At 47.1% G+C, this 13,814-nt stretch overlaps 1 protein-coding gene across 1 annotated transcript in view; it reads left to right on the top strand.

Annotated features, from left to right (window-relative positions):
• The window catches only part of LGMN (legumain), a 35,851-nt gene extending 25,267 nt beyond the window's left edge, over nt 1-10,584 (top strand). The window contains exons 6-14 of the mRNA XM_007184261.2: nt 135-210; nt 840-902; nt 1,702-1,768; nt 2,997-3,115; nt 3,202-3,291; nt 5,400-5,600; nt 7,454-7,624; nt 9,698-9,765; nt 10,033-10,584. Coding sequence (XP_007184323.1) covers nt 135-210; nt 840-902; nt 1,702-1,768; nt 2,997-3,115; nt 3,202-3,291; nt 5,400-5,600; nt 7,454-7,624; nt 9,698-9,765; nt 10,033-10,075 — 898 coding nt within the window. The 3' untranslated portion in view covers nt 10,076-10,584. The remainder of the gene's footprint in view (nt 1-134; nt 211-839; nt 903-1,701; nt 1,769-2,996; nt 3,116-3,201; nt 3,292-5,399; nt 5,601-7,453; nt 7,625-9,697; nt 9,766-10,032) is intronic.
• The last annotated feature ends 3,230 nt before the right edge of the window (nt 10,585-13,814 follow it).

Genomic DNA, 13,814 nt, shown 5'->3' with positions numbered 1-13,814 from the left:
CCACCTGGTTGGGAGACTGTAATCCTCGGACCTCTCCTGAGTTTTCTGATTGGGGTGGCTTTTCAGAGAAATGGAAGTAGAACTAAGAAGTGGTCCACTTGGACTCTCATGCTTGTCTGCGTGTCTCTTGGCAGTGGCCCCCGGGACCACGTGTTCGTTTACTTCACTGATCACGGAGCCACTGGAATACTGGTGTTTCCTAACGACGATGTGAGTTCTTCTTAATGTTTTAAAGACAAGCTGGGGGGGAACTCCCTGGCGGTCCAGTGGTTAGGACTCCACACTGTCACTGCCGAGGGCCCAGGTTCAGTTCCTGGTCGGGGGACCCACAAGCCATGTGGTACGGCCAAAAAAAAAAACAAAAAAACAACAAGCTGGGAGAATGGGAAACAAAACCTCAGTGTTGGCAGGCCACCTGTGATGCGTGTCTCTAACATCCTACAGCGCAGGTTCGTAGGTGGCTGCTGAGGGTGGGGTCACATTTAGCAGCTTGAAATCTATCCAGAGGCATCTCTTCCGGCAGGTTTTCCCTGCGTGTCTCCTGACATCACAGCATGAGTCGCTGTCCCTGAACTTGGGTGCAGTGCACTAGACGCAGTCATAGAACTTAGTCCCTGAATGCTCCGGACAAAGTGATGAGGAAGCACATCTGCTTCCCCTTTTTATTATGTGATTAAAGCCCTCGATGATGTTCCAGGATAATGCTGTTCACCACGATTATCTCTCAGGATTTCTAAATAAGAATTTATAAAGCATCATTAAGACTTGGTTAGTGGGTTATCCAGCAAATGGTTTCTCTTGATGTGTTTGGTCTGAATGTCCATATTCTTACCTTTCAGCTTCACGTCAAGGACCTGAATGAGACCATCCATTACATGCATAAACACAAGAGGTACCAGAAGGTAATGTCAGTGCTTGGGGTGGCCTTGGGGGAGGAATGTGAGGGATGCAGTGGAAGCAAAGCCCATGGTTCTTCGACAGGCCTCCTAACTCTGGGTTGGCTGTGTTTTTTTGGAAAGGGTGTCCTTTCAATCAGTTTTGACCTCTGGTCTCCCAGGATTAACTTTTTGTGATTCTACAGCTTTAGCTGTTAGATCAGAATCACCGGCGATCTTGTTAAAGTACAGTGTGGGCCCCAGCCCCGGAATTTGGCTCAGTTGTTCTGGGGGAGAGGCCTGAGGGTTTGCCTTTCTGAGTTTTCAGGTGATGCTGAAGATCCTGGTCTAGGGACCACACTTTGAGGACTACTGTTTCTAGGGCTGTCACCAATCTGGGGCAGCTGGGGGGGAAAATACCACCTTCTTATTTTCCCTTCGGCCCTCTCTGGCCCCTTTTGCACCCTGTATGGAACCTGTGTAGCTCAGGCGTGTGTGTGTTAGTAACGTGTTTTGCACTTGGAAACTGCTCCCTGCGTTGGATGGCAGATCAGTTTTCCTTAGCATCATCTATGGCTCCATTTTTTTCTACATTATTTCAGCTAAAAGATCATTTTATTCTCCTAGCCATGCATAAATTTGGGTCCTTCTGGTTTGTGTGACAACAGCTTCTGTAGCCTCTGCTTCTTACAGCAGAGATGTCTCCCAAAAGCAAAAGTGAAAGACTCTTAAGAAACAGGTCAAGAGAGCGGGCAAAGTCAAAGTAGCATTTGCGAGAGGTCTGTGCCTGGGCGGGGTGAGTTCACCTGTCTCATTCGCCTCCCAGATGGTGTTCTACATTGAAGCCTGCGAGTCTGGGTCCATGATGAGCCACCTGCCACCCAACATCGATGGTAGGTGGTGGGAGCACTGGCCTCTGAGCTGGGCTGGGCGAGCACCTTGCTACACGGTGCAATTGGACATTCTCTGAATCTGCCCATGGGAAGAACCAAGTGTCTTACATAAGCCAGGCCTAGGCCAGCCTAGTGCTTGGAAGTAGGGGGATACCTGTGGGCAGCTCTGAGCTTCTTCTACTCCTGCAGGATTAGTGGTCAGGGGATGAAGGGATGTAAGCTCTGGATGTGAGCTCTGTGGTGCTCTGCCGGGTTCTAGTAGGGCTACTTAAGACCAAAATCACAGTCTTTGGACCGGCCTCTGTCCTTTGAGATGTGTTGCTTGCCGGCTCTCTGATCTTGGGCAGGTGACTTACCCTCTTGGACCCTCAGACTTACTCATCTGTAAAATGGGGATAAAGATACTGTCTGTTAGGAGAGTTACATTTTAAGCGATGACATTTGTCCAGCATAGTTCTGAGCCCATGGTAGCTAGGTAGTAAATGGTAGCTATTTCATATGTTCAGTCCATCTAAGTGTTTCTTTAATAAATGTTCACTTTCTGTGGAAATGAAATGAGGTCCATATCCTTCAAGATTCCAGAGCTACTCAAATCTGTTAGCTCTGTTCCAAAATAGCTGGATGTCCTAATAAGCACTCCTGCTTCCTCATTGCTGCAGAAAGTGTCTATCAGCTGGCTTCTCTTTTTCCACATTTAGTTTTAAATGAGTTACTGAAACTCAGTGAACAGGGCTGGATACAAGGAGGTCTCCCTGCCCCCCCTGAGCTGATCATAGGTGACCTGCTTTTTTTTTTTTTTTAAATTAATTTATTTATTTGTTTTTGTTTTTGGCTGTGTTGGGTCTTTGTTGCTGTGCACAGGCTTTCTCTAGTTGTGGCGAGCGGGGGCTACTCTTCGTTGCAGTGCGTGGGCTTCTCATTGTCATGGCTTCTCTTGCTGGGAAGCACGGGCTCTAGGCACGCGGGCTTCAGTAGTTGTGGCACGCGGGCTCAATACTTGTGGCGCACGGGCTTAGTTGCTCTGCGGCATGTGGGATCTTCCCAGACCAGGGCTCAAACCCGTGTCCCCTGCATTGGCAGGCAGATTCTTAACAACTGCACCACCAGGGAAGCCCCAGGTGACCTGCTTTGATTGCACTAGGAAAGGAGGAGGAACTCAAGCTTCAAGTGGAATCTGCAGACAGCCGAGAATAAAACACGACTGAAATGTGTCTTTAATTCCTCGTAGTTTATGCAACTACTGCTGCCAACCCCAGGGAGTCGTCCTATGCCTGTTACTACGATGAGGCGAGGTCCACGTTCCTGGGGGACTGGTATAGCGTCAACTGGATGGAAGACTCGGACGTGGTGAGCCATCTGGGGGCCGGCTGCTCAGCTGAGGCTTAGCTGTCAGCTGCGATGGTCAAAGGACTTGACTGTTTTCATTTTGGCAGGAGGATCTGACCAAAGAGACCCTCCACAAGCAGTACCAGCTGGTGAAATCCCACACCAACACCAGCCACGTCATGCAGTATGGAAACAAGGTGAGTAGGGGAGCCTCGGACCCCTGATGATGCCTGGAGTCTCAGGCTGACTCACCGGGGACGTTTCTCTCCCGGTGAAGAGAAACGGGATCCATCCGGGTGAGGAACGGCTGAGGCAGGGCTGGCTCTGCCTCTCATGGCCGCTCCATCCTGGAGATTCCACCCAGGCTTTGGAATCAGACTCAGGTTCAAACTCACAAAGTTGTACCTGACCTCTCTGAAACCTCTCCGTTTCCTCCTTGGTCAAAGCCCTAGCGCACAAGGTGATGAGTAAAAAGCAGGCGGTCCATCACGTGCACGAAACACACAGTGAGAGGTTACTGAATCGAAAGCTTCTCCTGTGAGTTTTGTGGCTTTGCCCCGTAGAACCCCACACCCTGAATCCTCCGGGGTCCAGCCTTCCTGCAGTTGCAGGATGTTATCTTGACCCTTTGGCTATAAATTCAAGACTTTTACCGCCCCTACCCCCCACCCCCCAACTATGTTCAGAAGGGACCTAGGTGGTAAAATAGGTCAGTCCATCAGGGCTGTCCGGACAGAGGTCATAGCAGGTGGCTGCTGAAGGCTTGGGCCTTAGGTGCCACCCCTGGGGCTAGCCCTCGGGATGTGCAGAGGAGGGGATTTGTGCGGGGCTCCCAGTAGTCTGTACGACCAGACATCATCCCCCAGGTGGCCTGCCACCAGCTGAGAGCTCGCCAGCTGAGTTCTGTTCCTTTGATGTGAGCGTTGGCCTTGTAGAAGACCTTGTGAGCAGTCAGTCCAGCTATTGCCTTCAGCACTTCTCGGGCAGAGTGTGGATCGGAGGGCCTGGGAGCCAGCAGGGCAGTCACAGGCCACGAGAAGTGCACTCACAGGCCACGGGAAGTGCACTCAGGATGTCGTGGGCTTGGTCAGGCTTTTGAGGGAAGGTAGTGGGGAGGTGGAGCAGAGAGAAGGCCAGGGAAAGGTAATTCAGAGGGGGCAGGGTCAAAGGTGGCACTGCCCCAGCTTTGTCGGGGAATTGGAGGGAGGGAGGGTACCAGCAACAACTCTTCTGCCCTGAGCTTTCTGTTCTCTTTACAACTTCCTCAGCATTAGCCACATCTGCTCTTGGTTGAGGAGGTATGAAGGATCTTTTCTAAGCATTATGTTTCTATATACGTGTGTGTATATTTTATTTATTTATTTATTTATTTTTAAAAATTTTATTTATTTTATTTTTATTTACTTTTGGCTGCATTGGGTCTTCGTTGCTGTGCGTGGGCTTTCTCTAGTTGCGGCGAGCGGGGGATACTCTTTGTTGCGGTGCGTGGGCTTCTCATTGCAGTGGCTTCTCTTGGTGCGGAGCACGGCTCTAGGCTCACGGGCTTCAGTAGTTGTGGTGTGCGGCCTCAGTAGTTGTGGCTCGTGGGCTTAGTTGCTCCGCGGCATGTGGGATCTTCCCAGACCAGGGCTCGAACCCATGTCCCCTGCACTGGCAGGCGGGTTCTTAACCCCTGCGCCACCAGGGAAGTCCTATTTTATTTTTTGTTTTAGAACTGCTTTTAGATTAGCGTCGCTTGGTTTAGGAACATGACCGCTGGTAGCGTTTCTTTCCCTCTTAATCGGGATCCAGTCTGCAGTGACCCCTGCAGGCAAATGCAGCCAGGCAGTCGGGCCCGCTTGTTAGGCCCTGATGCCAAGTCAGCCCCGCCCCTCGGTGGCTTTAGCTCTGCCCATCTCAGTGGACCCAGACCTCAGCTCTGACCCGGACAGATGCTCTGCACCTTCCTTCTGCTGGTCACTAGGGGCAGGCGGGTGAGCGTGGAGGGGTGAGCACAACCCAGGGTCACCCCTGGCTGAAACGACTCTGGTACGAGCGTGGCGGAACTGGGTAGCGGTTCTGCTGCAGAGGATGCCAGGCAGCTTCGAAGTTCATCATCGGTGGATTTCAGGTGGTCGAATGCGTTGCGTCGCCCGCTGCTGAAGACCAAGCGCGTGCTTTCAGGCTGCGATTGTGACCCTTCAGTGGTCCTGAAACCACGTGCGGTGAACTGTGGACTCCAGGACCCAAGGGACGTTTGGCACATCTGCTCCTCCCACTCAAACTGACTCTCTCTCTCTCTCCCCCCCTCCCCCTCCCTCCCCAGTCCATCTCTGCCATGAAGTTGATGCAGTTTCAGGGTCTGAAACACAAAGCTAGTTCTCCCATCTCCCTGCCCCGAGTCAAACACCTTGACCTCACTCCAAGCCCCGAGGTGCCCCTCACCATCATGAAAAGGAAACTGATGAGCACCAATGATCTGCAGGAGTCCAGGCGTCTTGTCAAGAAGATCGACAGGCAGCTGGAGGTAAGCGGTGGCGAAGCTGCGGCTCCCAGCCTTGCCGGGCAGCGTGTGCGAGTCCTGTCTCTGCCTCCTGACCGTAAATCCGTGTTGGCGGGAGCCAAGTGACAGAGCTCTGGGGTCACCCTCCTCCTGCCGCACTGGGAGTATATGGGAAAGGAAACCAGGCTTTGCACTCGCTGTAAAGTGGACGCGAGTGAGCGGGGCAGAGGCCAGCTTCATCCTTCATCAGTAAACTGGCCTTGACCTCTTCGGAAGCAGGAAGCAAAGAGAGGGAGCCCGTCTCCTGCCAAGAAGCCACGGCATGTGGGTGTTTCTTCTTTTACACCTAGTTGCTTACAAGACATTTTTATTTTGCTGCTTGGTGAGTTAGTAGCTAAGCATATTTAAAAACAAAAATCCAGTCCACAAAAAATTTCTGCTGCCTTAGGAAAATCATAGTCACAGCCCCACATTCTTCCTAAAATGCTTGAGCAATCTTTTACGATGACTGGGTTTGTTTTCAGCAGTTCATCTGTTTGTTTGCAACTGGCCGAATTTCTTTTCAGATTCTAGCTGTGTGGCTAGAACCACCACGTGTGTCCTCACGAGATGCTGGGCAAAGACTGTCTGTTCAGCAAAGTCAGCTGTGCAGACTCTGTCCCCTCCTCAGCACAGCACAGGGATTGATGTGCTGGGATACAGCCTGAATTTTCTAGGAAAGAAAAAAAAAAATCTATATGACCTGTCTTAGAGTCGTACATCTCATAATCCTGACAGTTAGCAATCCTACACGTGGTACATTAACCAGGATGGGGTTTTTGTTGTAGTTGTTGGTACCACAGGGTAATACAACAGTTCTCATATTTTTTTGCTCTCGGACCTCTTTACACTCTTAAAATTATTGATCCCAAAGAGCTTTTGTTGGTGTGGGTTATATCAATATTTACTGTGTTAGAAATGAACACTGAGATTTTTAAAATAGTAACTCACTTAGAGATAATAATAAACCCATTTTGTGTTCATATATTTTTTATGAAAAAGAATTATTTTCTAAAATAAAAACAATTTGGGTGAGAAGAGTGGCATCGCTGCACTTCTGCAAATCTGTTTTCTGCCTGGCGTTCTAGAAGACAGCTGGGTCATCGTACCTGCGTCTGCATTCACTGTTGGGCTCTTTTGTTCTGGTTGAAACCTATAAAGAAAATGTAACCTTACACAGATACACAGTTGGGAAAGGGAGGACATTATGGAGCCCCCAAGAAGCCTGGGGGACCCCTGTGGTCCTGGACCGCATGTTGAGACCCGCTGGTCTGGCACACGGTGGGCAGGGAGCATTCGGGCATGAATGGAACAAACCCTGGCTGGGGAACGGGAGGGTCAGGGGACTCGATTGTAAGTTTTGGTTGATATGGAAGCAGCTTTCTCCTTAATGATGCTGGTTTTCATTATCTGGGAAGAAAATGATGTCCACCCTTTGCGTCCTTCTGTCTAAGCATCTGATGGTTTCCAGAATGGACAAAGGTGCCTGTGAACACATAGCACCGCTTATGGGACAACAGTCTACTTTGGGGCACAATTTCTACATGCCCTCCCCCCGCCTCCCCACTTCCTTAGCCTGGGCCATACCTGCTCTTCAGGTATTCAGATTTAAATGCTTCCGTCATGCCCGAAGATCCCTAAAAGGCAAGGTATTTCTGAAGGGTTCTAGCTGTAACAGAAGCCTCGCGTGTGCGTCTTTGGCCACAGAAAGCATCTGTTGGAATCTCTTTCAACATACTGGGGTGGAGGCTCTATGAAAGAAACATCTAACTGGTCCAGGGTTCCAGGAGAGACTACGTTAAGTAAGATACATTTGGAAAAGATGTGTTTCTTCACAGGTCAGAAATGTCATTGAGAAGTCAGTGTGGAAGATCGTCGCCTTGATCTCAGGGTCCAATGCCGAGGTAGACAGGCTCCTGTCCCAGAGAGCCCCGCTCACGGCGCACGACTGCTACCAGGCAGCCGTGTCGCACTTCCGCACGCACTGCTTCAACTGGCACAACCCCACGGTAAGCCCAGACCCTGGGGCTGCCGGCCTCTGCACGCTGCCTTCCGTGGGCCAACTAGCTTGGCCTTCCTCTGCATCTTAAACCCCAAACCTGAGTTAGTACTGTCCACTGGGAATCGCATCAGGTGCATTGCCTTGTAGAAGGTTCCGCCTTGTAGAAGAAGCAACAGGCTCATTCAGAGGCCTTTGGTGGGGATGTGAGAGGAGGAAGGTCATCCAAATTCACTGACCCTAAATCTTGGCCCCAGACACTCTGAACTGTCCCAGTGGCTGGGACAGCTTACCAGTCATAGACCATTCAACTGCCGTTCCCATTGGCCTTTGCAGGGGACTTCCTTCTCTTCACACTGTGCCGTCCCTGCCAAACCCCACCCCTCCGCCCTGCCCCTTACACCAGCCACGCAGGTTTTCTCCCTTCTGGGTCTGTTCCGACCTCTTCCCCAGATTTGTTGTTGAAGCAGGCCCTGGCCCATGGAGGAGAAGAAAGGACCTAGTTTCTGCAGATTGTCGAATGTCAGGGTTGGAAAGTACCTAAAAAGCCTCCTTTCTGGTCAGTACTTACACGAATGCTTGGCTCCTTATAGGGAAGGGGTTAGCAAACTGTGGCCCGCAGGCCCATTCCTGCCCACAGCCTGTTGGGTTTTTCCCTCCACAGCCTGTTTTTATAAATAAAGTTTTATCTAAACCCAGCCACACTCTACTCAGTCACATAGCTTTCACCCTGCAGCAGAGTTGAGTAGTTCATGCAGCCTGCAAAGCCTCAAATATTTATTGTCTCGCCCTTGACAGAAAAGTTTGCCAAGTCCTGCTTTAGACCCACGCTCTTCGATAACAGTACTCACTAGCCTCACGTGGCTCCTTAAACTTGAATTTAAATTGATTAAGGATTGACATATACGCACTACTATATATAGAATAGGTAACTAAAAGAACCTACTAAATAGCGCAGGGAACTCTACTCAATACTCTGTAATGACCTATATGGGAAAAGAATCTGAAAAAGAGTGGATATATGTGTATGTGTAACTGACTCACTGCTGTACAGCGGAAACTAGCACAACATTGTAAAGCAACTCTACTCCAATAGAAAAAAATTAATTTAAAATAAAGAAATAAATGGATTAAAATGAAACCAAACGTAAAAGTCAGTTCCTTAGCTGCAGTAGCCACGTTTCCCGTGTTCAGGAGCCACATGTGGTGAGTGGCTACTGAATTGAGAACGTTATAGAACATTTTCATTGTTGCAGAAAGTCCTCTCTGGGCTGTGACGTGCAGACCATGGTCATCCTCAGATACTTCTGAGGGTGGAGTGCTGGGCACTTGAGAGATAGCTCTCCATTATTAAGAGGCTCTCAATTTTATTTTTCACTTATTTAACAAAGCATTCTCTTTATTTAATGATTTTTAAAATTCCCATTTATTTAACAAATACTTAATCCTCTGGTGTTAACATTTTTGCCTGCTGGAATCACAGAAAGTGAATCTCTCCTTTCTTCCTCTTGTGAGTTCTCAGGTTCCCTTGAAGTGTTTTTCAAGGTAAACACCCCCAGTTATTTCCGTCTTAGTTGCCATCTGTTTGGCAATCACTTACCATCTGTCTCCCTCACCACTGTGTCCCAAACTAAAAGCCAGGCTGCCAGGGGGAGGTCTGAGCTAACAGAGGGGAGCAGGGCCAGGGGGTTCTCATCCAGGAGTCCTTACCTGGGCTTGAGGGTGCCGTAGGAAGCCTGCCAACCCCCTGCACATGTGCGTTTTTCCTGGGAGATGGTCCATAAATCTCACCAGATAATCTAAAGGTGGGAGGGGATCCCTGATTCAATAAAGGTTAAGAACCATTGGTGTAATTTTTTTTTCTTTTGTTTTGACTGCACCAGGCGGCTTGTGGGATCTTAGCTCCCCAACCAGGGATCGAATCTGGGCCCTCAGCAGTGAAAGTGTGGAGTCCTAACCACTGGACTGCCAGGGAATTCTTAGGAACCACTGGTCTAGATGCTTTACAGATTCCCATGTTAGGAGTTGATCGTGTTATCAAATGATGATGTTTGATCGTGCTTTTTGGTTTGTTTTCCTCCAGTACGAGTATGCTTTGAGACATTTGTACGTGTTGGTCAACCTTTGTGAAAACCCTTATCCGATTGACAGGTAACCCTGCACCTGGCATTTGAAGGGTCGGTGTCCTTCTGAAAGCAGAAGGGCACGTGTAGCACTGCTGTCCTCTTCTGCACGTGGGCACTTTGCTTCTGCCGGCTTCCACCTCTCACTGTGGACGAATTCAAAATAGATGCATCCCCAGGGTTGCTGGGTTGGGTGGGTCTGTCATACATGTTCCGTGGTGGGTTCTGTTCGTCTTCATTTCTTCAGAGTTGACCAACTTCGGGTTCAATAACTTCTTCTTCCCGTTTCTTACAGAATAAAACTGTCCATGAACAAGGTATGCCTTGGTTACTACTGAAATGCTGTCGACGCTTTTCTGAATGTGAACACGTCCCTTAGAATGTGTGCTGATCAGAGACAGAAGAGCTGGGGCCAGAGGGAGGCTCCCCCCGCGGCTGCAGGCCCTCCCGGGGATGCGATCAGGCCACGCGGGCCGCACTCCAGGCCTCCCCCAGGATGGCTTGCTCACCTTTACCGACTTCCCCAGCTCCTACAGGTCCTGTGTGATCCTCTGAAAAAGCCACAGATTTGGGAGGCTAAATCTCTGCACTGAGAAAGGTGCATTTGCTTTTTAAGAGGGTTTTTTTGCCCATGACTTTTAAGGAGCGACACGTTCACTGGGGCTTCTGCAGCCAGTGGAAGAGTCTTTGAAGTCAGAACCTCTTAAGTCTTTACAGTGATTTTATGGAAGAGGGACGTAAACCCCAAATGGAAAACTATTTTTAGAAAATAGTATAATTTTTGATTGCTTTTGTATTTTATTTGTCAATAATGGACAAGTCTGAAAAATAAAGATTTATAACTGAATCCGAGTATTAATTTCAGGTCCCCGACTTCGTAGTCTATGCTCCTGGCCCCTCCTGGTGGGGTCCACGCCCCATCTGTCTGTCTTCCAGCCTCCCCTCTCCCACACCGCCACGTACCACTTTGCTCTCCCTGCTCCCCCGACCGCCTGGACTTTTCAGCCTCCTGTGCCTTTGCTCCTTGCTGTGCCTTGTGCCCTGGAGTGCCTTTCCCTCCATCTGACCCATCCTCAAGGTGTATCTGAAAGTGCCCTGTCTTCCTCAGCTTCCTTCTCTCCCACACACAAAAGTCCCCTCTCCTCTGTCCGTTGGCATTTGCATTTTCCTTGGGTCTTTTCCAGCACTTGTAGGGGTCTGCCCTTACACCACGCCTGGGGGCTGGGAGGTTATCTCCTCTGAGGGCACAGGCTGCCTGCCTTGCCTTTGTTTCCCTTGGCCCAGTGTCCCACATGGGGTGGTACTCACCGTGGGTTTGTGAAAGACATTTAAAAGTAGCACTAACTCTCTCCACGTAGTGGAATATTACGCGGCCACATAAAGGATGAAGCACAGCTCCAGCATTTAGCCAAGGGAAAGAAGCCAGTCACACAAGACCCTGTATTATACGATTCGACTTGTATCTAATATCCAGAATAAGCAAATCTATAGAAACAGAAAGTGGATGAGTGATGCCGGGAACCAGGGAGAGAGGGAAATAGGGAAATAGTGACTGCTAATGGGCATGAGGCTTCTTTTGGGGCTGATGAAAATGTTCGGAAACCGATCATGATGATGGTTGTAAAACTCTGAATGTACTAAATAAAACCCAGTGACTTGTACACATCAAATGGAATTATGTGGTTTGCTAATTATGTTTCAGTAACGTTGTTTTTAAAAATAAGCCATATACCTAGATGACTGTTTAAATAGAGAGCAAAGAAAAAAGGAACACTAAACCACGACACTTGTGACCACCTGTCTTTATGTAGTGAAACCTGTCTTATTTAGCAGTGGTTGACGCCTTTAAAGTTTGGAGGTACGGACTGGAAGTTGAGATACTGGCAAAGAGGGTTATTTATATCTGTGACAGATTCAAGGGTGATACTTTTGTTTCTAATGGGCCCATTTTTCATCAGTTTATCCTTTCTCCATGCGGTTGTCCTAATACATTCAATCACGTGACCAGGATAAAGAACTCTTATTGTCCTACAGATTTGGGATAGCTTTAGGGATTTAAGTAACAAGTACAAGAAGCGTAAGGTGTGTGAACATGTATCACTAAAGCTCAAGAATGGGCAGCCCTGAGGGCCGGCTGATGTTCAACGAAATGCAAATACTGACAAGTAGAATATTTAAAAGGAGTCTCTTAAAAGGCCTCAATGTTCAGGTGGTAAAAATTCTGTTCTTCTGTTTTCTAGAACTGTTACCTACTTTGTGACCCTGCTTCTCTCTTATTATTTGTCCTCCCTGTAGAACAAAAATATCCTTAACTATTTAACAAGTGCAGTAACTTGAATGTTGAAGGTTAAAAGCAGCTTGTTCATTTCTCAAATAAATGACAGTTCCATAAGTAAGTCACACTGCCTTGACTTTTCTTTCTCCTCATGTGGTTCATAGGCCCCCAGCAGACATGGCTCTCCATCCCTTGTATTAAGCCATTTTCTATTAGATTTCTGATAAGGGTGACCTTTCTATGTGTATCACAACTAGGACCAGCGTTTTTTCCCTAGTTATATCCAAAACGTACAGACATGTTCTGTCATAAGAGGTACATAGTACAGAAACTTTCGGAGTAAAACGTGGCCAACCCTTTTCTTCCCCAGAAATCCCAAATGTCAGTTTGTATTCGTCATTAGAATGCCCTTTCTATATATTTACATACCTATATACAAATAATACTTTTTTGCCTTTTCATTATAAAATAAAAACAGATATAGAAAACCATACAAGAAATATGTATGGAAATATGTTAATATAAATGTTTCAGACATTACATGAAATTTCTAAAAATCTTATATTTGTATTTGTATGGAAATATGTATGGAAATATGTTAATATAAATGTTTCAGACATTACAGGAAACGTCTAAAAATCTTATATGTTCTGGTATAATGTTATAAGTAATAATCCTAGTTATTACTTTAAAATGTATATCTCAGAAATAACTAATTTTCTTGTCAACTGCATTATTATGAACTTTCATCAAATCTTTAACCATGGACATTTTTAAGTCTTTTGTCATTTACAGACAGTTCTGGGTGTACTCTGATGATTTTGCAAATATGTTCCTATAAAAGAGTTTCATCTTCAAGAAATTCATGGAAAAGACTCTGACAAGTACAGGTTTCTGGTAACTGACTGTACTGCTGAACTGAATGAATAAGCATTTTCAGAACTCTAATGAAAAACTGATGAACTCATAAAAGTGCTAACAAAAGATCAAGATGAAAAAAAAGAAATTAATTACATGGGACGGAGTGAACTGATGAGGATGAGTATAATTTTTGTGACTTTCTGTCTGAATTAAAAAAAAAAAAAATCCCACAAGGACTCAGAGGAAAAGAATATACAAATCAATTTTCACTGCAAAGTAAAGGAGCTGTTACAGTGGAGGATTACTGGACTGAATGTCAATGTTATGACATAGTATAAGTGTGTTTCATGTTTGGTAATTGCAATCATTGTTGCTTTTGTTGTGGTCATCCATGTACAATGCTTGGTGTCAGTCTATCTATCTCTTGTAAAAATAAAATACAGTGTGTGTGTGTGGAAAAAAAAAAAAAAAAGAAAACCATACAAAACAAGTGTAATGCTTAGTGAATTATAAGATGAACATCCTTGTGACTACCACCCAAGTCAAGAAATAGAGCTTTACCAGATGTATTAGTCAAGATTCTCCTGAGAAATAGAACCAGTTGGATGTGTATATATAGAGAGAGACATTGATCTGAAGGAATCAGCTCACATGATTGTGGAGACCTGGTGAGTCCAAAATTGCAAGCTGGAGACCCAGGGGAGGAATTGCAGTCCAGGCCAAAGGCCACCTGCTAGCAGATCCCTTCTTGCTCAGGGAAGGTCAGTCTTTGCTCTCCTAAGGCCTTCAGCTGATTGGATGGGGTCCACCCACATCGTGGAGGGTCATCTGCTTTGCTCAGAGTCTACTCATTTAAATGTTAACATCATCCAAAAAGTCCACAACATCCAGAATAATATTTGACGAAATAAGCACCATGGCCCAAACGGACACATAAAATC

The sequence above is a fragment of the Balaenoptera acutorostrata genome (genome assembly GCF_949987535.1).
Source record: "Balaenoptera acutorostrata chromosome 3 unlocalized genomic scaffold, mBalAcu1.1 SUPER_3_unloc_1, whole genome shotgun sequence".
NCBI classification, from domain to species: Eukaryota; Metazoa; Chordata; class Mammalia; order Artiodactyla; family Balaenopteridae; genus Balaenoptera; species Balaenoptera acutorostrata.
This window is presented reverse-complemented; position numbering and strand designations above follow the sequence as displayed.